Genomic DNA, 24,945 nt, shown 5'->3' on the forward strand with positions numbered 1-24,945 from the left:
CAATCTATAAATATATGCTAGAGAAACAATATTCGGCCCATCCAAAAGGATAGCTCACTGAGCTCAATAAGACTTGGCTTCATTTGAGAAAAGAAGTCTACTGTTACAGGAAAGCCACTTGAAAAACGGTTACTGTATTTTTCTGTGTATAAGACGCCCCCATGTATTTGGGGGGACTAAATTTAAAGAAAATTAGGGGAGATGGCCCAAAGTTGTTGAGCTTTATTAAGGGGGAATTGACTGCGCGCCATCACCCCAGCATGCACCTCCCACAGCAGCATGGGGGGGGGGGAGTTGCACACCCACCAACCAGCGGGCTGGCAGTGCACAGCTCCCCCCCCCCCCATGCTACTATCCGTGTATGGGACGAGCCCAGTTTTTTGACATGATTTTTGAGTCAAAAAACCTTGTCTAAATCGGTGGCTCATGTCCTTCTGGCTTGCAGTCTTTATAAAGATACGAGGAGTGAGGTTATCATACTGTCCATTCTGGGACGCCCAACCACTGTCACAGTGTCCATTCCCTTGGCAGATCAAGATGAATAGTGACAGCAAAGGTTGCAAGGTTTTTAGCCAGGGCAATTAGAAGAAGATCCACTATTTGACTATTGATCCAAATCCCCAAAATGTCTTTTATATCATTGGCTTTTTACCTTTATCTTCTGCATACTGCATTTTGTTTGTGTTATTGCTATGGCTGGTGGCCGATGCAAATAAAGATTCATTCATTCATGTAAGCCACTAAGAATCTGACTCTACCTTAGGGGGCAGTTTTGCTCAGTCAAATGCAGTGGGTCACGGAGAAGGAAAGGGTCATGTTTATATAATGTAGTTCTGGTTCTTCTGCACCTACACTAGGAAATTAACTGCATTTTGTACCAGCTGCTGGTTTGGGATCATTGTCAGCAGCCCAGCCCTGCGTAGAATGCACTACAGCAATTTAGCCTCAAGGTCAGGAAGATCCAACAGCATTGGTTAAATAGCATCACAATGAAATAATACGCAGTTGAAAATGTTGACAATAGAACCGGGGGGGGGGGGGGGAGTCTCAAGATTCAGAGAAATCTCTTTATATGGATACGTATTTGGTATTGTTATGAATTTGTATTTGTAAAATCAAATCAAAACCATTTCAAACAAACAAAATAGCATCACTGACTAGTTTGTGACCTTGGTTGTCTTCACCCTTGCAGAATTCAAGGAAGTATCTGAGGACCAGCACTCGCTTTCTAATCTCAAACCACGAGTAAGTATGAAGCAAAGTCCGGACCATGTTATTGGTGGGGTGGGTGGATGTACACACACACACACACACACACACACACACAGACAGACAGACAGACACAGACACACACACACACACACACAGCTACAGCAGAATAAATCTACCAGAAATGCACTACTGTGTTAACATGTTGCAGAATGCACCAGACACCAGACTGGAGGGGTCCTTACTTAACTTGCTCCAGGGTTAAACCCTGTACAACAGCTCAGAGTATGATTGAAGGCTATGGTTCCTTTAAATCTCCACCCTCTGGAGGCTATTTCATGTATTACTGGACTAGCCTCTGAGTCAGCATTGTACTAGGAGCTCAGCGCCCATGCAGATCAAAAGCTGGCCGAATAATGAGCATGAACTTGACGTTCATGTAAGTGTAACACTGTCATATTTACGTTGTTTTTGAATTATATTTCATGGCTTTTTGTACGTACAATGCAATGACAGCATGACACGTGTCATTTAGCAATATAGCTCAACTGCCCTGAAGAAGACATACAAAATGAAGACCATACCCGGGCATCTCGTCGACAGGAGTCCTTCGTGTACACAGTCTTTATCTGGAAGATTTACTCCATAGTTGAACTATTGAACTCTTGTTCTCAATTATACTGAAGAGCAATTTGCAAGACTATATATATATATATTCAAGTTATTTGTGACTGTACATAAATACCTTGTATGGATATTATTTTGAGTCATAATACCAATTGCATTGGGACATTCAGTGCATATTATACTTGCATTGTACACAGAGTTGTGTTCATTTTGTTTTGATTAGATTCTATTCTCTCTATTCCTTCGTTGTTGGATCCAGGGTTATTCCCTGGCACAAGAAATAGGCTCTGGAGCTGAGCCCTGGCAGGGTGACTTGTGGCCCCGCGTAAGCCCAACAAAGCATTAAAGGGCCCACCTTTCTCTGATGAAACAGCTACGCTTCCCTGTCTAATATTTCCCCCTTCTGATTTGTTGCAGGAAGCTAGGCGCTGTGAGGAATAGCAAACCGTTTGGGCCTGTTCGAAGTTCAACAGCTAGCTGATGGCACCACCAACAACTGGCTGGTTTCTTTGTTACGGTTTCAGAATTAAACATGATGCGCGGAAAGAACGTCTCTTCCTTGCTTCCCTTATGCCGAGTTTGCCAGCGCCAAGGCACACACCTTCTCGGGATTCTGTTCAAAATTCATGAAAAAGAATATTGGAGCCATGTCAGTATTTGCTGTGAAGGCAAATCCTAGCAGCCAGTCAGTCAACAAAATACCGTATTTTTCGCACCATAGGACGCACTTTTTCCCTCCTAAAAAGCAAGGGAAAATGTGTGTGCGTCCTATGGAGCGAATGCAGGCTTTCGCTGAAGCCTGGAGAGTGAGAGGGGTCGGTGCGCACGGACCCCTCTCACTCTCCAGGCTTCAGGAAGCTATCCGCTAGCCGTGGGAGACCCAGTTAGCGGAGACCTTGCCGGCACCCAGAAGCTTGGGGCGCGCTGAGCTCTGCACGCCCCAAGCTTCGGGATTAGCGCTCCGCTAGCCGTGTCTAGGCTGCGGATAGCAGCCTGCTTCCCCGAGCGTTGGGCACCCTGAAAGCAGAGCGCCCGCGCTTCGGGAACACACCCGCAGCGTGGAGAGCCTTGCAGGAGTTCCCCGCAAGGCTCCCCACGCTGCGGATAGCAGCCTGCTTCCCGGAGCGTCGGGCGCCCTGAAAGCAGAGCGCCCGCGCTTCGGGAACACACCCGCAGCGTGGAGAGCCTTGCAGGAGTTCCCCGCAAGGCTCCCCACGCTGCGGATAGCAGCCTGCTTCCCGGAGCGTCGGGCGCCCTGAAAGCAGAGCGCCCGCGCTTCGGGAACACACCCGCAGCGTGGAGAGCCTTGCAGGAGTTCCCCGCAAGGCTTCCCACGCTGCGGATAGCAGCCTGCTTCCCGGAGCGTCGGGCGCCCTGAAAGCAGAGCGCCCGCGCTTCGGGAACACACCCGCAGCGTGGAGAGCCTTGCAGGAGTTCCCCGCAAGGCTCCCCACGCTGCGGATAGCAGCCTGCTTCCCGGAGCGTCGGGCGCCCTGAAAGCAGAGCGCCCGCGCTTCAGGAACACACCCGCAGCGTGGAGAGCCTTGCAGGAGTTCCCCGCAAGGCTCCCCACGCTGCGGATAGCAGCCTGCTTCCCGGAGCGTCGGGCGCCCTGAAAGCAGAGCGCCCGCGCTTCGGGAACACACCCACAGCGTGGAGCGCCTTGCAGGAGTTCCCCGCAAGGCTCCCCACGCTGCGGATAGCAGCCTGCCGCCCGGCGCAAGGGGCGCCCTGAAGCAGAGCGCCCCTCGCACCAGGCATACATCCGCAGCGTGGAGAGCCCTGCAGCAGTTCCCCGCAAGGCTCCCCAAGCTGCGGACAGCAGCCTGCTTCCCGGAGCGTCGGGCGCCCTGAAATCAGAGCGCCCGGCGCTTCGGGAACACATCCGCTGCGTGGAGAGCCTTGCAGGAGTTCCCCGCAAGGCTCCCCACGCTGCGGATAGCAGCCTGCCGCCAGGCGCGAGGGGCGCCCTGAAGTAGAGCGCCCCTCGCGCCAGGCATACATCCGCAGCGTGGGGAGCCCTGCAGCAGTTCCCCGCAAGGCTCCCCAAGCTGCGGATAGCAGCCTGCGGCCCGGCGGGTGGGGCGCCCTGAAGCAGAGCGCCCCACGCGCTAGGCAGACATCAGCCAGCCCCACAAGCTCGGGGGACAGCAGGGAGGCGCAGCGCCACTATCCCGCTGTTCCTCGACCTGGTTCGGTTTCCCTGACCTGCTTTTGGGGGGGAAATAAAGGGAAATTTTTTTTCCTTTATTTCTCCCCCAAAAAACTAGGTGCGTCCTATGGTCCGGTGCGTCCAATCGTGCGAAAAATACGGTACTTGCTGCTGAAGATATTGCCCATATGTTGTGGTTTGGAGATACCATACTTCCTTCTTTGCTTTTGGATTGAAGTTTAGTAGCAGATAAGCACCGCGACGGGGTGAGCTCCCGTTGCTCGGTCCCTGCTCCTGCCAACCTAGCAGTTCGAAAGCACGTCAAAGTGCAAGTAAATAAATAGGTACCGCTCCGACAGGAAGATAAACAGCGTTTCCGTGCGCTGCTCTGGTTTGCCAGAAGCGGCTTAGTCATGCTGGCCACATGACCCGGAAGCTGTACGCCGGCTCCCTCGGCCAATAAAGCGAGATGAGCGCCGCAACCCCAGAGTCGGTCACGACTGGACCTAATGGTCAAGGGTCCCTTTACCTTTAAGCACTGTGTACTCGGCTCTCCCTTACCCCCCCCCCCCCACACACACACACCAGCCAGAGCTGACAATACTTCTTCCCTTCACTGCATCCGATCATGTGGAAATGGGCAAGTCCAGCCCCTGTAATATACAGAATAATGCACTCCCATGATAAATATATTTATTAAATTAAGAACATCAGGGCACCAGTGCTCATTTGAAAGTATTTCTTTGCCGAATATTAATTCAAATACTGAGTATCACAAAACTTATTGAAATAATGAAACAAGAGTAGAGATGGGATTGCGTCCCACTGTACAGATTGGGGGCAGGCGAAGACATTAAGGTGAGGCAAGCAGGGATGGCTCAATGCCAACATGGCTGATTGTGCTTATTTCAGAGAACTAGCACACATGAAAAGAAAACATCCAAACCTTGCCAGCAGCCAGCAAAACTGCCTACGGCCACAATCCTAAGCACACTTACCTGGGAGTAAGCCAAACTTAACAGACTTACTTCCGAATAGAAAAAAATATATGCATATGGCTGAATGGCACATATTAAAGCTGTTCGCAAATGGATAAGTAAAGTTTGTTCCTAGGTGTCCACAGGCTGCCTTAGGTCAGAATGAACTGAGGCAATGTGTTATTCCCCGTTCTACCGATAGCTCTGAGAGAAAATGTACCAAATCTTTCTCCTTTCCACCCCATTGCACCATGGATAAGAACTGAAAGCACGGAGCATTTGCCGATATTACTTGATCATCTGTCACCAGGTAGCTGTAGTAATCATTTGTATTTAAGCACGCAAGGCTGAAAATGCCTCATGCCACACACAGGAGCAGCCCTTTCTCAGTAAGAGGTTCCTCACATGCAGTTTTTGTTCTCTGGCGGTTGCTTCCTTGCGCAGGACATGCACAGCCCGGTCTCACAGAATAAGCCGCAGTGGGGGGAAAATATATGATGGCTTTCGCGGAATGCAGCCAAGATGCACGAGGAAGTTGATAAGGCGACATCCGCTACGTAGCAGCATCTACCTAGTGGTGGAATAGGAGCATTTACGTCAAATGCCAATCAAAGGAAGAAGAAGGGGTGGGGAAAAGAATATACTTCAAACATTCTTCAGACTAGAAACAGGGATTGAAATTGGGAGCAAACAATTGGGGAGTACATCCGAGAGTACAGCACAAGTAAACAAAACTCCACAGCTCTCATCCAGACAGTGAGTCATAGAAAAATAATGACATCTACCGAGTGTGCCAACTCAAGCTGGGATGATGGACTGTTCCACTTTTAACATCACAAAGCGGATTATTTATACAGGAGGAATCAAACCGGTGTGATTTTTCCAGCTCTCTACCTTCAAGGAACCCTTTTCAGCATTTTTTTGTCCGCTGAGGGTGACCTGAGCATCTGCCATGGAACCCCCGCATGCTTCCTTCCTTGGGCTATGTTCCAAGGTTGACACTCTGTTTATGCAAGTCAGTGTCTTTAACCATCTGCTCACATCAACAGAGATGGGTATCATAGAGCACACCACGATATCCCCTGCTGAAGGCTGGCAATGGTGGATAAAGTCTCTTTCAAGGACACATGTCTGCTACAGTTAACTGGTTCGTTGAAGAAAGAACCACTTTTAAGTTTCCAAAAAAAAACCCCTTCAAATGCAATTTTGAAACAGATGGGCCAAACCATTGGCCTTCAACTTGTGGGTCAGAAGCTACTACAGTGGTACCTTGGAAGTCGAACGGAATCCGTTCCAGAAGTCCGTTCGACTTCCAAAATGTTTGGAAACCAAGGCACGGCTTCCGATTGGCTGCAGGAAGGTCCTGCAGCCAATCGGAAGCCACAGAAGCCCCGTCGGAAATTCGGGTTCCAAAGAACGTTCTCAAACCGGAACACGCACTTCCAGGTTTGCGGCATTCAGGAGCCAAAACGTTTGACTTGCAAGGTGTTCGGGATCCAAGGTACGACTGTACTAGGTCATAGATTGATCTAATGTGGGTCGTGACAGCAGCACTACCACCATAAAAAAATGGTTAAAAATAAAAATAAAGAAATAGCCCCCCCCCCAATGCATCTGGTGGGCCTTGGGTCTGAAAACGTTGAAGACCACTGGTCTAAATCATAAGTATACTGAGAACTTGAGTTTTAAATGGAAAGTTCACGATAAAGGTTTTGGTTGACACACATTAACAGCCCCAGGAAAATCTACTGGAAAGTCTTTCTCTATGGGAATTATTATTACAAATAAATACACATGGAAATATTATTACACTGGAATATAAAATCTGCATGGATTTTTTGGAGTGTGGGGGGTGGGGGTCAGGGAAGAAACTAAAACAAGCAAGAAACATACTGGGCAGTCTCTTGACTCCTCACACTTATAAACGACTCCCACAACTCCCTCTTCCAACAAACAATGCCAGCAAACACATACAATCCACAAAGCTGCCATGAAAACCCATATTCTGGGGACATCCCTGCATATATACCCCCCTAGCCATTTGTTTATTTGGGATTTTATTTCCAAATAGTTGGTTTTTCCGGTTAGAAAGATGGAAACTTTCCCGTGCTTCAAACACAATTCTTAGTCCATTATTTAGGGCAACTTGCAAATACAATAGGAGGGACAGAAACAATCCCCGATGGTCTTTGACTGCTCAAAATATAGTTAGCTATAGTTGGGGCTATATTTAGGTTACATAACACGGTTCGTTTTTCAGGCAGAAAGTTAAGAGCCTTGCTGATTTGCCCTGGGAGATTTCGCCTTTCACAAAAAAGCACCAACTTTTACCATCTGAATAAGAGCTCTCCCAGTTCTAGCCTGGTTAAGAAGTAAATAAACGAACGAATAAAAGTACCTTATTTCGTTACATGAACTTAACTCTTTCACTGAATTTATCCATCCAAGATTGCAGTGATCAACAGAAAAACCGAGCTTGTGTGTTCTTCCTAATGTTTTTGCAGTCTTTGCCTGGAACCACCACATACGGAGCCTTTTTTTTTTACACTGCATTTATGCTTCTTTGTTCATCCTGTTGTCGTTATTTTTGTCGTGAGCAGCCCTAAGATCTTCGTTACAGCACAACCTAGAAATACTGCAAACAAACAAACAAACAAACAAACAAACACAATTGCAAGTTTCCCAAAAGCTAAAGGCTTCTGTCCAGACACCTGGAATCTGACATGACTATTGTCCAAAAGAAAAATCTCTGGATTGTATCCTGCGGCGCTTTTCCATTCCATTGCAACGTGTGTTTTTTTCCGATTGCATTAGAATCTGCTCCCACACAGAGGAAGGTTTCTCTTTGTTTTCATCCCAAGCAAACTGGCTGCTCCAGCAGAGTTCCATTTTCCCCTACTCCTTTTGATCATCCCCATTATTTACAGCGCATTATCAAACAGGTATATCTCGTTCTCTTTCGTTTGTTCGTTCTTTCTTTGGCACAGCATAGCAGACTACAACCTGACCCAGGAGACTGGCACCCAGAAAGAGTCTGTGTTCAGTTTCTCCAGGATGGCTTTCAGCTGGCTGCAGGCACTCTGCAGATCTTCCTTCACCAGGACAGTGTCAATCAGGTGGCCGTACTGCTCTTCGATGAAGGCAGCCGAGCTGAGCATTTCTTGCTGCTCCTCATCCTGCAAATCAAAAACAGAAAGGGCAACATGAGAGGACGTAGCAACCCCCACCAGCTCCGCCACACACCCCCCACGCCCAAAACGACCAGAAGCCACAAGCTCCCCTGCTGCCCAGAATCCGAACCCCCAAGTCAAAGCAGCCACCGTGCTGCACTACAGACTCCTGTAGCACCCTAAAGACCCCTGTGGCACACTATACCCCCCCCCCATGCGAAACGCTCCTCTCCCCCGCCCCCTGGCTAGCTACACTACTGGGGGTGCAGTACCATTTGGGCATTAGCCAAGAAAGAAAATCCTCAGGTTGAGGCATGTTGCCGCAGAAAGCAGGTTTTGTTACTTGCAGATAAGCCTGTGAGGGGGAAAGAGACTATGGCCCTTTTTGCACCAAAGAATTCAAAGCACTGTTCTATTACTTAATCAGTCATGGTTTCACACACACCCCAAAGAATCATGGGAATTGTAGTTTGTTATGGGTGCTGAGAGTAGTGAGGAGACTCCCTATTCCCCTCACAGAACTACAATGCCCAGAATGGTTTAACAGTCAACTATCCATCTTCACAGGGAATTCTGGGAGCTGTAGTTCTGTGAGAGGAATGAAGGGTCTCCTAGCAACTATCAGCACCAATAATAGACCACAGCTCCCAGGATTCTTTGGGGAAAGCCATGACTGCGGCCTTGTGCTTGCCACCAGGAGATAGCTGTTTCCACCTGTCTCATTCCATCCTGTGCTTAAAGCTGTATGTGCCTTTACAAATCAAAGCCAGCACTCTGAATTGGGCCCAGAAACAAACTGGTAGCCAACACAGTTAAGCCACAACCTGTGCTACATGCTCACATCTTCAGGTTCCATTTAACAATCCAGCCACCACATCCTACATGAGCTGCAGCTTCTAAACAATCTTCAAGGGGAGCCCAACGTACAACACACTGCAGTAGTCTTTCCTATACTATACCAGTCAATATTCCATTATTACATCCATCAAAACTTGCTTGAGCTGCAAAGGAGAAGGCAGTGCTGTGTGTCATCAGCATATTGATGATAGGTAAAGGTAAAGGTACCCCTGACCGTTAGGTCCAGTTCCGGACGACTCTGGGGTTGCATGCTCATCTTGCTCTATAGCCGAGGGAGCCGGCGTTTGTCCGCAGACAGCTTCCGGGTCACGTGGCCAGCATGACTAAGCCGCTTCTGGCGAACCAGAGCAGCGCATGGAAACGCTGTTTACCTTCCCGCCAGAGCAGTACCTATTTATCTACTTGTACCTTGATGGGCTTTCGAACTGCTAGGTTGGCAGGAGCAGGGACCGAGCAACGGGAGCTCACCCTGTTGCAGGGATTCGAACCGCTGACCTTCCAATTGGCAAACCCTAGGCTCAGTGGTTTAGATCACAGTGCCACCCACATCCACCACGTCACATGTTGATGATACTGTGCTCCAAAACTCAGGATGGCCACACTCAGCGGTTTCACGGAGATTTTAAACCGCATGGGCGCTAAATTTAAACCCTGCTGTAATGCACGCTGGCAGATCCATGGGCCCAAACGACATCGTCAAATTGCCATCCAAGTAGCAGCATAATCGCTGCAAAAGAGTCCCCACTACTCCCGACTGAGACAGCCTCCCTGGAAGGATGCCCCCGTCGAGGGTTTCGAAAGCGCTGAGATGTAAAGGGAAATCAGCAGGGACACACTTCCCCTGCCCCCTCTCCTCACATAGGCCATCACACAGAGCAAGCAGATCCATCTCAGGTGCCCAAGCCAGGCCTGAACCCCCAACTGAAATGGAAATGAAGCGTGTAGTTCAGGGGTCAGCAAACTTTTTCAGCACGGGGCCTGTCCACTGACCTTGTGGGGGGCCGGACTATATTTTGAAAAGAAAAGAAAAAGAACAAATTCCTATGCCCCACAAATAACCCAGAGATGCATTTTAAATAAAAGGACACGTTCTACTCATGTAAAAACACACTGATTGCCGGACCATCTGTGAGCCAGATTTAGAAGGTGATTGGGCTGGATCTGGCCCCCGGGCCTTAGTTTGCCTACTCATGGTGTAGTTCAGGGGTGGCCAGCTCCCAAGAGACTGCAATCTACTCACAGAGTTAAAAACTGGCAGTGATCTACCCCCTTTTCGGGGGTTCGGGTCAAAGTTGTTGAGTTTTTTCAGGGAAGAGAGAAAATGTTGAGCTTTTTTTAGGGGAGCCACAGTTGTTCAGCTTCTTTGGGGGGAGCCAGTGATCTACCGCAGATGTCCAGTGATCTACCAGTAGATCACGATCTACCTGTTGGACATGCCTGGTGTAGTTGATCTCTTACATGGTCTTGCAAAAGGAATCCCTGCTGGTAACAGATTGCAAAGTACCACACTTGGGGCGGGTGGGCGTAGAGTCTGCTTTGCGATCATTTTCAGCGGGGTGGACCTGGAGTCGCCTTGATGTTGCGGCTCATTTCTGCGAACTAGCTTTTCAAGCAAAATACTTACGAGCGGGACGAAGATTTCATCTGTCAGAAGAGACGCTGGGGCGTTCTTTTTCTTTTCTGAGATGAGAGGCTTCACAAACACCACATACGGCTTGAACTCCGCCGTCCTCAAGTGCGTCACAGCCTAGGCAGGTAGGAATACAAAGGAATACAAAGGAATACAAAATCCCGTTCACCAATCTGTAAATGCTGCACAGTAACTTAAAGCAAGAAAACAAAACTAGAGCTGGTATTTCCCTCCCAAACACACACACAAACACACACACACACACACACACAAATTTGGCAATTCACCTAATTTGGGATGGACACCTCAAGCTAACCCCCAAATAGGGGCAGCATGAATCACTTTGTGTGCTTAAGGAGGTAAAGGTAAAGGACCCCTGGACGGCTAAGTTCAGTCAAAGGTGACTATAGGGTTGCAGCGCTCATTTCACGTTCAGGTCAAGGGAGCCGGCGTTTGTCCACAGACAGCTTTCCAGGTCATGTGGCCAGCATGACTAAACCGCTTCTGTGGTGCAATGAGACACCCTGACGGAAACCAGAGCGCACGGAAATGCCATTTACCTTCCTGCTGCAGAGGTACCTATTTATCTACTTGCACTGGCGTGCTTTCGAACAGCTAGGTTGGCAGGAGCAGGGACAGAGCAACGGGAGCTCACCCCGTCGTGGGGATTCGAACCGCCAACCTTCTGATCAGCAAGCCCAAGAGGTTCAGTGGTTTAGACCACAGCACCACCCGTGTCCCTATGCTTAAGGAGGGGGCTTGCAATGGCCCTGGAAGCCTTATCCTTTTCACTGTGCAGTTAAACACTCTTTTGAAGCCACTGGCCCCGTCAGCAGTTTTAGGGGTTTAGGTGTAGCATCACCCTGCCTATCTGCCCCTGGAAAGACAGTATGATCCTATCCAGGGCAGACAAATCTACTGTTTCCCTCGTCCACCAACAGCTCTGTCTTGTCTGCAATAAACCAATTTGTCTGCTCTTATCCCAAAGAGAGCAGCTTACAGCAGGGTTAGCCGACAAGGGACCCTCCCAATGTTAGGGACTACAACTCCCATCAGCCCCAGTCAGCATGGCCAATGGACAAGGATCATGGAAGCTGTAGTCCAAAACATCTGAACAGCACCATAATGCCTCACCCTGGGTTACAGACTCTCTTAAATGAGAAAGGATCACGCCCCCAGCCAATAATAAGGAGCTTCTATGGCAACAGCTAGAGGCCTTGATTTGGCCAAACATATTTTGCTAGCCAGGGATGCGGGTGGCACTGTGGGTTAAACCACTGAGCCTAGGGCTTGCCAATCAGAAGGTCAGCGGTTCAAATCCCCGCAATGGGGTGAGCTCCCGTTGCTCGGTCCCTGCTCCTGCCAACCTAGCAGTTCGAAAGCACGTCAAAGTGCAAGGAGATAAATAGGTACCGCTCCGGCAGGAAGGTAAACGGCATTTCCATATGCTGCTCTGGTTCACCAGAAGCGGCTTAGTCATGCTGGCCACATGACCCGGAAGCTGTACACTGGCTCCCTCGGCCAATAAAGGAAGATGAGCGCCGCAACCCCAGAGTCGGCCACTACTGGACCTAATGGTCAGCGGTCCCTTAACCTTTATTTTGCTAGCCAATAAGGGAAACAGTCCACCAAGTGGGTATTTGGTCTCAAAAAATCTTTTTCATATAATGGGGTGACTATAACCAAAATTGATCCATCAAAACCCAAGCAATGAACGAAAAGCTGGTGTAAAACCCATGTTCCTATAGGTAAGGTGAAACTGAAACACAATTCTGGAAGATAAGATTTTTCCTAAAAAAACACATCAAAAAAACAATAATCGTGACAGTTTACCTCAGGCACGACATCCACAAGGCAAATTTTATTTCTGGACATGACTGACTGAATTGCCTCCAGGCTTGTCCCGTAGAGATTCTCTTTATACTCCCCATGTTCTACAAACCTGAAAACATTTAGGGAATTAAGTTGTGGAGCAGAATTCAAAGTATTCAGCTCAGATTTCAAAGTAGCAGAACTGTGTCATATGCTTATTACAGTACAACACTGTTTCCTCCAATAAAAAATAAGAAATGTTGGCTGCAGACAACGCGATTAAAAGGGATTACTGCTTTTGATCATTCTGGTGTCACCACCAGGAGAATAAAAGGCTAGAAATCTGAATCCATTCCAGAGAGAAATGCAGCCAACCAGCTTCACAAAACGGGGATAATCCTATCTAGACACTTATTTCTGGGGCGGGAAATTCTTCAGAGTTGTGGCTATCAGCATGAAAAAAGAAATCCTATCATGTCAGAGAGGAAGTTTAATATTTAGTATTTTATTTGACATGAGAAGGAAGGATCAATCTTTTGTGTTGTTATAGGAATTCTAAGGTCTCAAATATATAAATTAAATGTTCATAAATGTACAAGGCAAACACATACAGTGAGGGGGGAAAGTATTTGATCCCCTGCTAAATTTGCCCATTTGCCCTCTGACGAAGAAATGACCAGTCCATAATTTTAATGGTAGGTTTATTGTAGCTGTGAGAGACAGAATAACAACAGGAAAACCCCCAGAAACCCAGAAGACAAAAGTCAGAGATTTCTTATTCTTCCGGTAAGTTTCACCATTTCTGCATATTCCATAAGTTTTTGTATCCATTCTTTCTTTGCTGGGACTTCTGATTCTTTCCATTTTGGGGCAAGTAACATTCTTGCCACTGTAGTAGCATACATAAATAAATAAATTTCTATACGTTTTAGGTAGTTCTGTCCCTATAATTCCCAAAAGAAAAGCTTCTGGGGTTTTTTTTTACAAAGGTTATTTCAAACATCTTTTTCATTTCATTATATATCATTTCCCAGATTTGTTCATGCTGACGGGCCTATACAGTTGTTTCAAATGTGCCTTGAAGAGCCAGTGATTTTAATGATTGCTTCATATTGCTTTTAAATGTTTTCATGTGGTTGTATGCTGCCCTCACGCTCTACAAGAGGGTGGCATGTAAATACTGTAATTTTACAGAAAAATTACATGGATAACCTGACTGTTCTCAAATACCAGCTGATGATCTTTTGTAGGGTTAGATTTAATTGTTTTCCTTCTGCTGTACTAGATGGCTGTTTTGGGGGTACTCCATATAATAAAACGGCTCTGCCCCTGTGGAGGTGGAGCAACAGAAGCATTAAGACCTGCTCTTTTTGCATGCAACTTTTGCAGAGATGAGTAAAATAGGTTACGTACTCTCATACTACTAAAATAGTCAGGAAGGACTTTTGAATGGTATATGGCCTACTTACTGCTTGACTTGAACAAAATAATAGTGGAAAGAGTTGCTAGGTTTCTCCTTTCAAAGAGCCATGAAGGGGTTTTATTAATTTAACTGTATTTTTGGCTTGCTTCTGGGCTATAGTTTATATAAGCACCATATAGTTTAACTCTGTGTAAAGTTAGAAATTGTATGATTTTGTTCTGTTTTTGCTGGGTCTGTGACCATATAATAATTAAAAAACCCCACTGTTGTAGTTTTCTCATTCACTGCAGTCCCATATTAAGAAAATGTGTGCAGCTCAACAACAAAAATTCCCTGACCAGGTTTTTTTTAAGAGCCCAGAAGCTTCTACAGTGATACCTCAGGTTAAGTACTTAATTCGTTCCAGAGGTCCATTCTTAACCTGAAACTGTTCTTAACCTGAAGCACCACTTTAGCTAATGGGGCCTCCCGCTGCTGCCGTGCCACCGGAACACGATTTCTGTTCTCATCCTGAAGCAAAGTTCTTAACCTGAAGCACTATTTCTGGGTTAGCGGAGTCTGTAACCTGAAGCGTATGTAACCTGAAGCATATGTAACCTGAGGTGCCACTGTATTAGCAAAGAGGATGGTAGCCTCTCTGAATATAGATCGGATTCTGGAGTCTTCCCCGGAAGAGACTTCCTTTCATTTTCCTCCCAACAAAAGCACAAGACATCAAGGCCTACTTGTTATGCTGCACATCTGTCTCAAACGACTGCTTGGAAACAAAATTGTACTCCACGCCTTCCTTTTCATGGCTCTTCTTCGACCTTGTGGTATCTGGGGGAGAGAGAGAGAAAGAGAGGAAGCCAAGAATCAGACCATATTAACATGACCAATGTGGCACTGCTATTTGCAAAGGAGAATTTGTTCTGGGCAGGGGCGTAGCAAGGGGGGTGCGGCAGGTGTGGCCCGCCCTGGGTGCCCCCACTGACAAAATGGCAGGCAGCACTCACCGCTGGGCCTGCAACGTGCCTGAGCCACGCGTCTCAGGCACCCGCAGGCGCCACCCTGTCCGCCCGCTGCCTCCCCCCCAGCTGTTGGCTGTGCCGCCTCAGGTGCCCAAGAGGCTTCCTCCGCTGCTGCTTCTGGGTGGCAAACCAATCCTCAAGGCTTAATTATTGAAATACTTTATTGTCACTTGTACAACTTGTATACAGTGAGATTAGAAGAGCACCCCCCCACTCAGCTCTCTTAGTCTTAATTCCCCTCGTTTACTGACGCACACCCACCCAACCCGAAAGTCAGTTGCCCTGTTGCTATCTTTTCATTCAGCAGCCTAACAGCCCACGGACAGAAGCTGTTCTTTACCCTGTTGGTGCGACTAATCATGCTTCTATATCTTCTGCCCGAGGGCAGGAGATCAAGAAAGTGCCGGCCAGGGTGTGAATTATCCCTGAGAATTTTCCTCTCTCCTGAGGCAACGTTCTTCGGCTATCCAGCGGATTCACGGGACAGCCCATAATATCTTGTGCTGTATTCACCACCCTCTGTAGGCACTTCCTATCAGATGATGTCAAACCAGCGTACCACACCATGATGCAGTATGAAAGGACACTTTCTATGGTGGACCGGTAGAAGGAGATCATCAAATGTTGATTGACATCGTTCTTCCGCAATACTCTGAGGAAATGGAGTCTCTGTTGGGCTTTCTTAACCACCTGGGTTGTATTTATTTTCCAAGGTCTTCACTGAGATAAACTCCTGGGAATTTAAAGGAAGAGTCTCTCCACACAGCCCTCTCCGATGTACAGCTAGTTCTCCTCTCTTCCTCCGAAAGCCCAACACCATCTCATAATGATGTAGAACATAAGGACAGCCTGCCTGGATCAAGCCAATGGCCTATCCCAGGCATAGAAAAACTTGGCCCTTCAGATGTTTTGGGACTACAACTCCCATCATCCCTAGCTAACAGGACCGGTGGTCAGGGATGATGGGAATTGTAGTCTCAAAACATCTGGAGGGCCGAGTTTGCCTATGTCTGGCCTATCCAGTCCAGAGCTTCCTGTTACTGCAGTGGCCAACCAGTTGCTTGTGGAAAGCCTGTGAGCAGGACCCAAGCACAAGAGCTCTGTGGCCTTCTGTGGGTTTCCAGCAACTGGTATTCAGAAGCATGACTGGGGAGGCAGAGCAGAGCCCTCATGGCTAGTAGCCATCAGTAGCTGTCTCCTCCAGGAATTTGTCCATTCCTCAGATCTTGCGGAGGCGGACGGACTATATTTTGAAGGAAAAAAATGAACGAATTCCTATGCCCCACAAATAACCCAGAGGTGCATTTTAAATAAAAGAACACATTCTACTCATGTAAAAACACACTGGTTCCCGGACCGTCCGCAGGCCGGATTTAGAAGGCGATTGGGCCGGATCTGGCCCCCGGGCCTTCGTTTGCCTACCCATGATTTAATGTGTCAACACGAATCAAAGTTATGAATATTGCAGTTGTTGTATAAGGGATTATTATTTTGACTGGAATGTAATTGAAATTAATAAAATTTTGGAACGCAGAAAGAAAGAAAACCACCAAAGCACTGATTCTAGCACATGGGGAACCATCTAAATGATATAATTCGGTATCTGAATGATCGGTATTAGTAATTGTATTATAATTTGGTATTGTTAAAGTGAAGCTATTATTGGATTGTAATTGAAAATTAATAAAAAATATAATAATAATAATAAAACTTTGGCCCTGAGAGACTCATGACAGAGCAGTGGTGGGGCCTCCATAGACCTGACCTCTGAGAAACCTTTGCTCTACTTGTCTGTTTTTCTCTTCAGTGGGTAGGTGTGTTGTCCATTTGTGGCAGTAGCAGCCAACGTGGTGCCTGTCACAGGTTTCAGTCTACAGCTTGTATCAAACCTGGCCACAACAGCCAATGGAGGCCAGATCAGGCAACGTCCTTCCACCCAAAACTGAAGCCCTCAACCCAGCTCCCACCCACCCTACACGTCCCTCAAAAACAAGCACCGCTGGACCACCCCCAGAGTTGACATGAAGCGTTCTGAATTCAGGCGCCAGGTCCCCCACCCCTGGTTTAAAGCATCATTTGTGCAATCAAGCATTTGAAATCATCGAGACTCGCCACCCCCACCCACCGCCTGCCCGCTGATAATTGCTATTTTAAAAACTCAGTCATTTTGTTTTTAACCCCCCAAAAAAAAGGAGAAAAAGGGAGGGTGTTTGTGCCTTGAATAGCTCCTTCTGCTCCAAACTAGTAGAATTTGTTCCTTCCTGATCTTCGTCCTCTAGAGATGAATACATACCGTTTTTTCCGTGTATAAGACTATGGTTTTTTTCCTTTAAAAATGCTGTTGATAGGCTGGCGCTGCGGTGAGCAGTCAGTCGAATGGCGGTTGCTGTAGGCTAGGCATAGGCAAACTTGGCCCTCCAGATGTTTTGGGACTACAACTCCCACCATTCCTAGCTAGCAGGACCAGTGGTCAGGGATGATGGGAATTGTAGTCTCAAAACATCTGGAAGGCCGAGTTTGCCTATGCCTGCTGTAGGCAATCAGGCAACTGAATGGCGGTTGGTGGCGGTGAGCGGTCTGTTGAATGGTGGTTGGTGGCGGTGATTGGTAAGGCGGGTGAGTGATTTTCGACAACCCCCCCCCCAAAAAAAGCTCAAAAGCTGTGGTCAATCACCTCCAAAAAAAACCCTCAACAACTCTGGGCAATCTCCCTCCTTTTTCTTAAATCTAAGAATCTAAGTCCCCCTAAAATAGGGGACGTCTTATATATGGGGGCATCTTATAGACTAGAAAATACGTTATGTGACAACAGTATAGCAAGTGTGCTTCCCACAGGATAGAGTCTCTGGTAGTGAAAGAGAGGAGAGGTGCTTCTCTCTCTCTCTCTCTCTCTCTCTCTCTCTCTCTGTGTGTGTGTGTGTGTGTGTGTGTGTGTACATTTCCCCCAGGAATTTTTGTTTTAGTTTAATTGGTGTGTTTTTTTGGGGGGGGGAGTGGGGTTTAGGGCCGAAAAGCAGCATAGAAAGAAAAAAAAACCTGAAACCTTCCTTTTAGGAATTCTAGGAGCTGAAATCCCAAGGAAGCAGAAAATACTATTCATATATGTGACCACGGCTGCACGGATGTTATTCGCCCAGAGATAAAAAGAAGATAACGTTCCGACCATAGAAGAATGGCAGATTCAGTTGATGGATTATGCCGAAATGGCAAAAATGACCGGAAGAATCAGAGATCAGGGAGACCAAATTTTTAATAAGGAATGGGGGAAAATTATTATTTATCTTAAAAATCGTTGTAAACAGTTAACATCATTAGTAGGATTGGAATATCACTTGTAGTTTAATGGTGAATAGTGGACATAATGGAGATGTAAAAGATTTGGATTATTATAAATGATGTGGGAGGAAATGATTAACGATAGGACCCACAAAGGGGAGGAAGGAAGTTCAGGAAATTCTTTGGACTCTTCTTTTTATATTGTATGTTGGATATATGATTGTAAAACTTTAATTTGAAAAACCAAATAAATAAATTTGTTTTTTTAAAGAAAAGCAGCATGGAAATGCCAAAATGAAGACATTTTGAATAAAATGGCAGTGCTAGTAAATTTCATACTTTAACAAATGTTATGTTCATCCCAGAACCTGTTACTGCTGCAGCAAGTCTTTGGGTGTTCACCCTGGATTTTCCTGCTGTTTTTACTGTTATATCATGTGCAATATTATCCATCCTCAACTGCAGCTACGTTCTTGAGCTACGTTGTGAACCGCCCTGTGATCTTTGGTCTGTTTTTCAGTTCCTAACCTTTAGGAGGAGACTCTTGAGAGTCTCATGGACTGCAAGATCAAACCTATCCATTCTGAAGGAAATCAGCCCTGAGTGATCACTGGAAGGACAGATCCTGAAGCTGAGACTCCAATACTTTGGCCACCTCATGAGAAGAGAAGACTCCCTGGAAAAGACCCTGATGTTGGGAAAGATGGAGGGCACAAGGAGAAGGGGACGACAGAGGACGAGATGGTTGTGGGAGGCAGTGGAAGACAGGAGTGCCTGGCGTGCTCTGGTCCATGGGGTCACGAAGAGTCGGACACGACTAAACGACTAAACAACAACAACCTTTAGGGCCTAGGGCTTTTATCTAAAGTGATTCTCCCACCCTCCGTGGTATATCTGCAAACACGACCTCATTTTGCACGAACGGTGTTGTTCTGGCTACATAAAAGTTTGGCACTTGAGAATGAGTTTGCTGTTTGCAAAGTACACTGGGTTTGGGGTGGTTGTTTTAAAAGGCTTGTTTCTATCCACATACAACGTCTGAAGGGTTTCAATCACTCGAGGGGGGAAAGCAAACGCATGCCCTTCACTAACTCTGCGTCCTCTTTGCAGGGCTCCAGCCGAAGTCACGTAGATGTCAACTCTCTTACGGGTGGGCAGGAGACAGGCAGTTTTTCAGGCTCATGTTGCTCCCTCCCTCCCCCTTCGGAAATTGATTTCCTAACTTGGGCTGCATTCTGCGGCTTTCACCTTGGTCGCTGTTTCCTAAACCGTGTTCTTGTCAATTAACTGAACTGCCCCAGAAATTTGGCTGAGCTTGCTGGATGGAAGCGAAACCGCTTGACGGCCAACCCAACCCCAACCCCCCTTCATTTGCAAGTTAATGAAGACAACACTAACTAAAATTGAGCTTAAAATGCAGCTTTGGAACTTGGCAAGAGACAGTATCTGAAAACGTTTTTTCTTTCTTTTTGCAACGCCATCCTCCCCTCCACCCCATACATTTAAGACTGTACAGTGGTACCTCGGGTTACTTACGCTTCAGGTTACAGACGCTTCAGGTTAAAGACTCCACTAACCCAGAAATAGTACCGCAGGCTAAGAACTTTGCTTCAGGATGAGAACAGAAATCGTGCTCCGGCAGTGCGGCAGCAGCGGGAGGCTCCATTAGCTAAAGTGGTGCTTCAGGTTAAGAACAGTTTCAGGTTAAGAACGGACCTCCGGAACGAGTTAAGTACTTAACCCGAGGTACCACTGTACTCTGAATTGATGGAAAGGTTTCATTATGTCTGCTTGGTCTTCTTTCTGCTTTTATTATTAAGTGGGACGGCAGGGACACATGAAGCAAGGTGAGGCAACTGCCTCAGGGAACATTTTGGACCCACAGCTGCCCATGGAGTCACAGGTCAAGTCTGTGTACAGTTTCCCTTGATTTGCCTGGTAACAAAGAGACTGAGAAGAGAGATGGTAGCCATCTTCAATTATCTCAAGGGCTGTCACATGGAAGATGGAGCAAGCTTGTTTTCTCCTGCTCCGGAGGGTAGCACTCGAACAACTGGATTCAAGTTACAAGAAAGGAGATTCCAACTAAACATGAGGAAGAACTTTCTGATTATAAGAGCTGTTTGACAGTGGAACCGTCTCCCTCGGGAGGTGGTAGACTCTCCTTTTTTTTTTTTTTTTTTAAATAATTTTTATTAACCGGCCAATCAAATCAAATTAAATCACATCACATAAATTCCGAATTACAAAGCCGAATTTTAAATTTTGTTGGGGGGACCCATATTTCAAGATCCGAAGGGGGATTCTGATAATCTTCTTGCTACTGCGTTAATGTCCAAATCGGACCAAATCAGTCCAAACAGTTCATAATTCTATCCAGTCTTATCTTGCTGTTTCCACATCACATCTTGTTCTTATATTTTCTCTTTTTTCTTTATGATCTCTTCTGATAGTCTCCTTAAGCCGATAAACACCAATAATAATAATCCTGTGTGAATTTTTCTGTTCTTCCAATCCTCGAATCGAGATGGTTTCCATATATCATCGCCTTCATAGATAACATCGCTTTTCCCATCATTAATTACAGAACTGTCGCTCTTAAGTCCCTCTGAGGAGTTTCACCCACAATATAAAAACAGCTCTATTTCTCTATTTCTCCTCCCAGACTCAAGACCTCCGACAGAACTTCCCAAGGTGGACTCTCCTTCCTGGGAGATGTTCAAGCAAAGGTTGGATGGTCATCTGTCATGGATGCCTTACTTGAGAGTCCCACATTGCAGGGGTTTGGATTAGATGACGCTCGGGGTCCCTGCCACCTCTATAATTTTATGGTTCTATGCAGTGCTATTTTTCTAGAAAAAGAGATGCCGGAACTCACCATGAACGCCTCCCTTGTTCTCTTACGATGGTAATGGCGCCCACCTAAGAGGTGCTGGAACTGAGTTCCGGTGAGTTCCGCCTGAAAAAAAGTCCTGGCCTGGGTGGAATGTTGCAGAATCTAGCTCTGTGGTCCCTAACATGGGGCACACGCCCCACAAGGGGGAAATGTGATTTTTAAGGGGGGGCAATTTGGAAGCTTGTTTAGACCAAGTTAATGGTCTTTCAGGCTTCCTCCACATGAATAGTTCACTTTTGAATAATAAGAATTACAGTGGTACCTCAGGTTAAGAACTTAATTCGTTCCGGAGGTCTGTTCTTTATAGCCCACCCTTCTGACTGGGTTGCCCCAGCCACTCTGGGCGGCTTCCAACCTATATACAGTGGTACCTCGGGTTAAGTATTTATTTCGTTCTGGAGGTCTGTTCTTAACCAGAAACTGTTCTTAACCTGAAGCACCACTTTAGCTAATGGAACCTCCCGCTGCCGCCGCGCCACCACCATGTGATTTCTGTTCTCATCCTGAAGCAAAGTTCTTAACCCGAGGTACTATTTCTGGGTTAGTGGAGTCTGTAACCTGAAGCGTCTGTAACCCAAGGTGCCATTGTATATGTCACGGCGGGGGACAGAGATCAGGATTTTAGAGATGCTTAGGTGGGGCATGGCCAAAAAAAGGTTGGGAACCACTGATCTAGCTCCTCTTGGTGGGTAAATTTTATTTTTTCATAGCACAGAACACACCGCACCTCAGGAACGGGAAGCGTTTTTTCAGTTGGCGGTCATGTTGTATCAAAAGTAATCCATCAGGGTCTGATTGGCACCCTTTCTCCTCCTGCATACACCCCCATAAATTAGGCCAAAAGAATAAATAAGGCTGGGGGGTTGTAGGTTACCACCTCCCCACTCCCCCCTGGTTATATTCCAGCCTAGTACTCAGCAGCCATGAGCTATTTCTCCATGGACTTTACTGATGCCAGAGATGATATTCTGCATCTGGCCTCACACCGTGGACATTTATATAATCTCCTTGTTGGCTCCCAAAATGGTTTTCACATTTTATAGCCGAGTTCGGTGCCTTACAAATGTTTCAATTATTCAACACCTCCATCAGCGGCGGCAAATTTCTCCCAACGTTGCTGCTCTGATTTAATTCCAGCAGCTTCAGAATCGTATCAAGAAGTTCCCGCTGCCGCCGCCACCATTGCCTTGTTCTTCGGCAGCGGTTGAAAGCCGGATTATTGCACCACCCTCAAACCCCAACCCATCCTAATGCATTTAGGACCAAAGCAAGCAATCTGCCTCCCCGCTCACTATAGAATTTTGTGTTGAATAAAACAACAGCAGCAGCCCTCTGCCATCGATGTTTTGTAAAGAACAAAATGCTGATGCAAAACAGAGGAAGGCTTCAAAATCGGAAGAAGGTGGTAAGAAGGGGAGCGGCTCATTTTAAGGGGCAAAAAAAAAAGAATGGAAATTTGGAAAGAGAAGCCCCTGTACTTATATCCAAACCCTTTTACAGGCTGAGCATGTGATGTTAAATGAGTGGGTGCATCTAATGTTCTTTTTTTAAAAAAACCAACAACATATTTTTAAAATTATAGGCAGGAGTGATGGAATTAGGATCAGGGAACTGCAGCGCGTTGGGCATGGGGTTTTGTTTTGTTTTGTTTACAGTCCTTGCAAAAAAAACAAAAAACCCCACTGCTTGAGTTTTGCAAGAGGTGGCTTTGCATAGTTTAACCCAGCGATGTGGAACTTCCAAATGGTGTTGGATTCCATCAGATCAAGCCATTCAGACTTATTCTGCCCTGTAGGCACCTGCTGCCTGCATCGTGCCTGCCCCACAGCAACATGGGCTCTGCAGGTCCGAATTCTCCAACCTTTTGTCTGCTGATATTCATAGAATCGTAGAATTGTAAAGTTGGAAGGGACCTCAACCCCCCCTGCAATGCAGGCATCTCAGCTAAAGCATCCATGGCAGATAGCCACCCAACCTCTGCTTAAAAACCTCCACAGAAGGAGAGTCCACCACCTCCATGGGAATCTGTTCCACTGTCAAACTGCTCTTACTGTCAGAAAGTTCTTTCTGAAGTTGAGTCGGAATCTCCTTTCTTGTTACTGGGAGCCATTGGTTCAAGTCCTCCGCTCCAGAGCAGGAGAAAACAAGCTTGTTCCTCTTCCATGTGACAGCCTCTGAGATATTTGAAGATGGCTAATCTGTATCTCCTCTCAGTCTCCTCTTTTCCAGGCTAAACGTACCCAGCTCCTTCAACCGTTCCTCATAAGGCTTTGTTTCCAGACCCTTGACCATCCTGATCGCCCTCCTCTGCGCACGTCCCAGCTCATCCTTCTTAAACTGAGGTGCCCAAAATTGGATTATAACCCCTATCATCCCCAACCAGCTTTGCCAAAGGTGAGGGATGATGGGAGCTGTAGTCCAAGTGCACCGTTGACAACGGTGTCTCTGAAAATTTCTACACATCACTTGGGAAGACAGGCGAACTAATGCCAGCGTACTGGAAGAAGCAAAGATCACCAATGTCGAAGAAATGATTCTTCAACATCAACTTCGTTGTACTGGTCATGTTGTGCGGATGCCTGATTATCATCTTCCAAAGCAACCACTCTATTCCGAACTTAAAGATGGAAAGTGTGATGCTGGTGGTCAACAAAAGACTCTCTCAAGGCAAATCTTTAAAAATGTAGTATAAACACCGACAATTGGGAAACACTGGCCTGCGAGTGCTCCAACTGGAGAACAGCCTTTACCAAAGGTGTCATGGGCTTTGAAGACGCTCAAACTCAGGACAAAAGGGAGAAACGTGCAAAGAGGAAGGCACGCTTGGCAAACCCTCACCGTGATCAACTCCCGCCTGGAAACCTATGTCCCCACTGTGGAAGGACGTGTGGATCCAGAATTGGCCTCCACAGCCACTTATGGACCCACTGTTAAAACAGTGTTTATGGAAGACAATCTTACTCGGCTACAAGTGATCACCAAAGAAGAAGAAGTTGTCCAATGATATCTGGGGACCCAAGGTTGAAGAACACAGGCGTGGACATGGGTCTGTGAGGTGCTTGTGGGGAGAGGCGGGATGACCCTCTGCTCCCCTTCCCCTCTTACAATCCCCGTGGGAGCAGCGAGGCCAACCGAGACAGATGCTTGGCAGCTGAAATGCCACCTCCACGCCAACTCTGTTTAAAAAAATCTCTTGGGACCAGGCACACTCTGATGAGTGCAGCGAAAATTGCAGCGAACAAGCCAAGGAGAATCTCTGGGGGCAAGAAGTGTCCCACGTGCGTGCACACAAAACATACACACGCTTGGCACGAACGGTGTCTCTGCTCAGGTGCGCCTACAGCCCTTCTAAGGTAGAAGGCAGTTTCTGCATTTGGGATCCCAAGAGACGAAGGACCCATCTGTGCACAGCTTTCAAATCATCCGCAGTGGCCGGGGGGGGGGGGTTGCTGAGTTATGAGGCATGCGTGCATACGCAGCACTTATTTAAGACATTCTGGGATAATTATTTCTGTCATCTGCCACGGATGGATGGCTTAACAGCAAGTCATCCATCATCCCAATTCAGCGGCCCTTGGGAGCAGTTTCACGCTCTCGCCGCCACTCGCTCCCAGTGTGGCAAGTTGCGTGCGAACATAATTCACGGGGAAACAGAGGCTTCAAAATATTAAGGTTTGCATTTGAGCAGCGGTGCAGCTAGCCACTCGGGTGCCTGGTGCAGGGGCGTGTCCTGCAGCCGGGGGCGGGGCGATATGCCCTTGTGGGCGGGGCAAGCCTCTCCTGCGCTTGGAGCCTCTCTGCCGCCTCCCCCTCAGCTGTAGGGCGGCTGAGGGAGAGGCAGTAGGCAGGCGCAGGTCCCACGCTGCCGTTTCACGCAGCACGGAACCTGTAGGCCCCTAAGCCAC

The 24,945-nt window shown here is 47.1% G+C and overlaps 1 protein-coding gene across 6 annotated transcripts in view; it reads right to left on the reverse strand.

Annotated features, from left to right (window-relative positions):
* Positions 1 to 4,664: 4,664 nt before the first annotated feature.
* MPP3 (MAGUK p55 scaffold protein 3) overlaps positions 4,665 to 24,945 on the reverse strand; it is a 79,576-nt gene continuing 59,295 nt past the window's right edge. For 4 of the 6 annotated variants that reach the window (XM_077917384.1, XM_077917383.1, XM_077917381.1 and 1 more), the window contains 4 exons: positions 14,584 to 14,677; positions 12,457 to 12,565; positions 10,618 to 10,740; positions 4,665 to 8,141 (listed from right to left, as the gene is read on the reverse strand). In XM_077917384.1, the coding sequence (XP_077773510.1) occupies positions 7,962 to 8,141; positions 10,618 to 10,740; positions 12,457 to 12,565; positions 14,584 to 14,677 (506 nt within the window). In that variant the 3' untranslated portion in view covers positions 4,665 to 7,961. The remainder of the gene's footprint in view (positions 8,142 to 10,617; positions 10,741 to 12,456; positions 12,566 to 14,583; positions 14,678 to 24,945) is intronic. The other 2 variants (XR_013390441.1, XR_013390440.1) reach the window with 2 other exon arrangements.

The sequence above is a fragment of the Podarcis muralis genome, chromosome 13 (assembly GCF_964188315.1).
Source record: "Podarcis muralis chromosome 13, rPodMur119.hap1.1, whole genome shotgun sequence".
Taxonomy (NCBI): Eukaryota; Metazoa; Chordata; class Lepidosauria; order Squamata; family Lacertidae; genus Podarcis; species Podarcis muralis.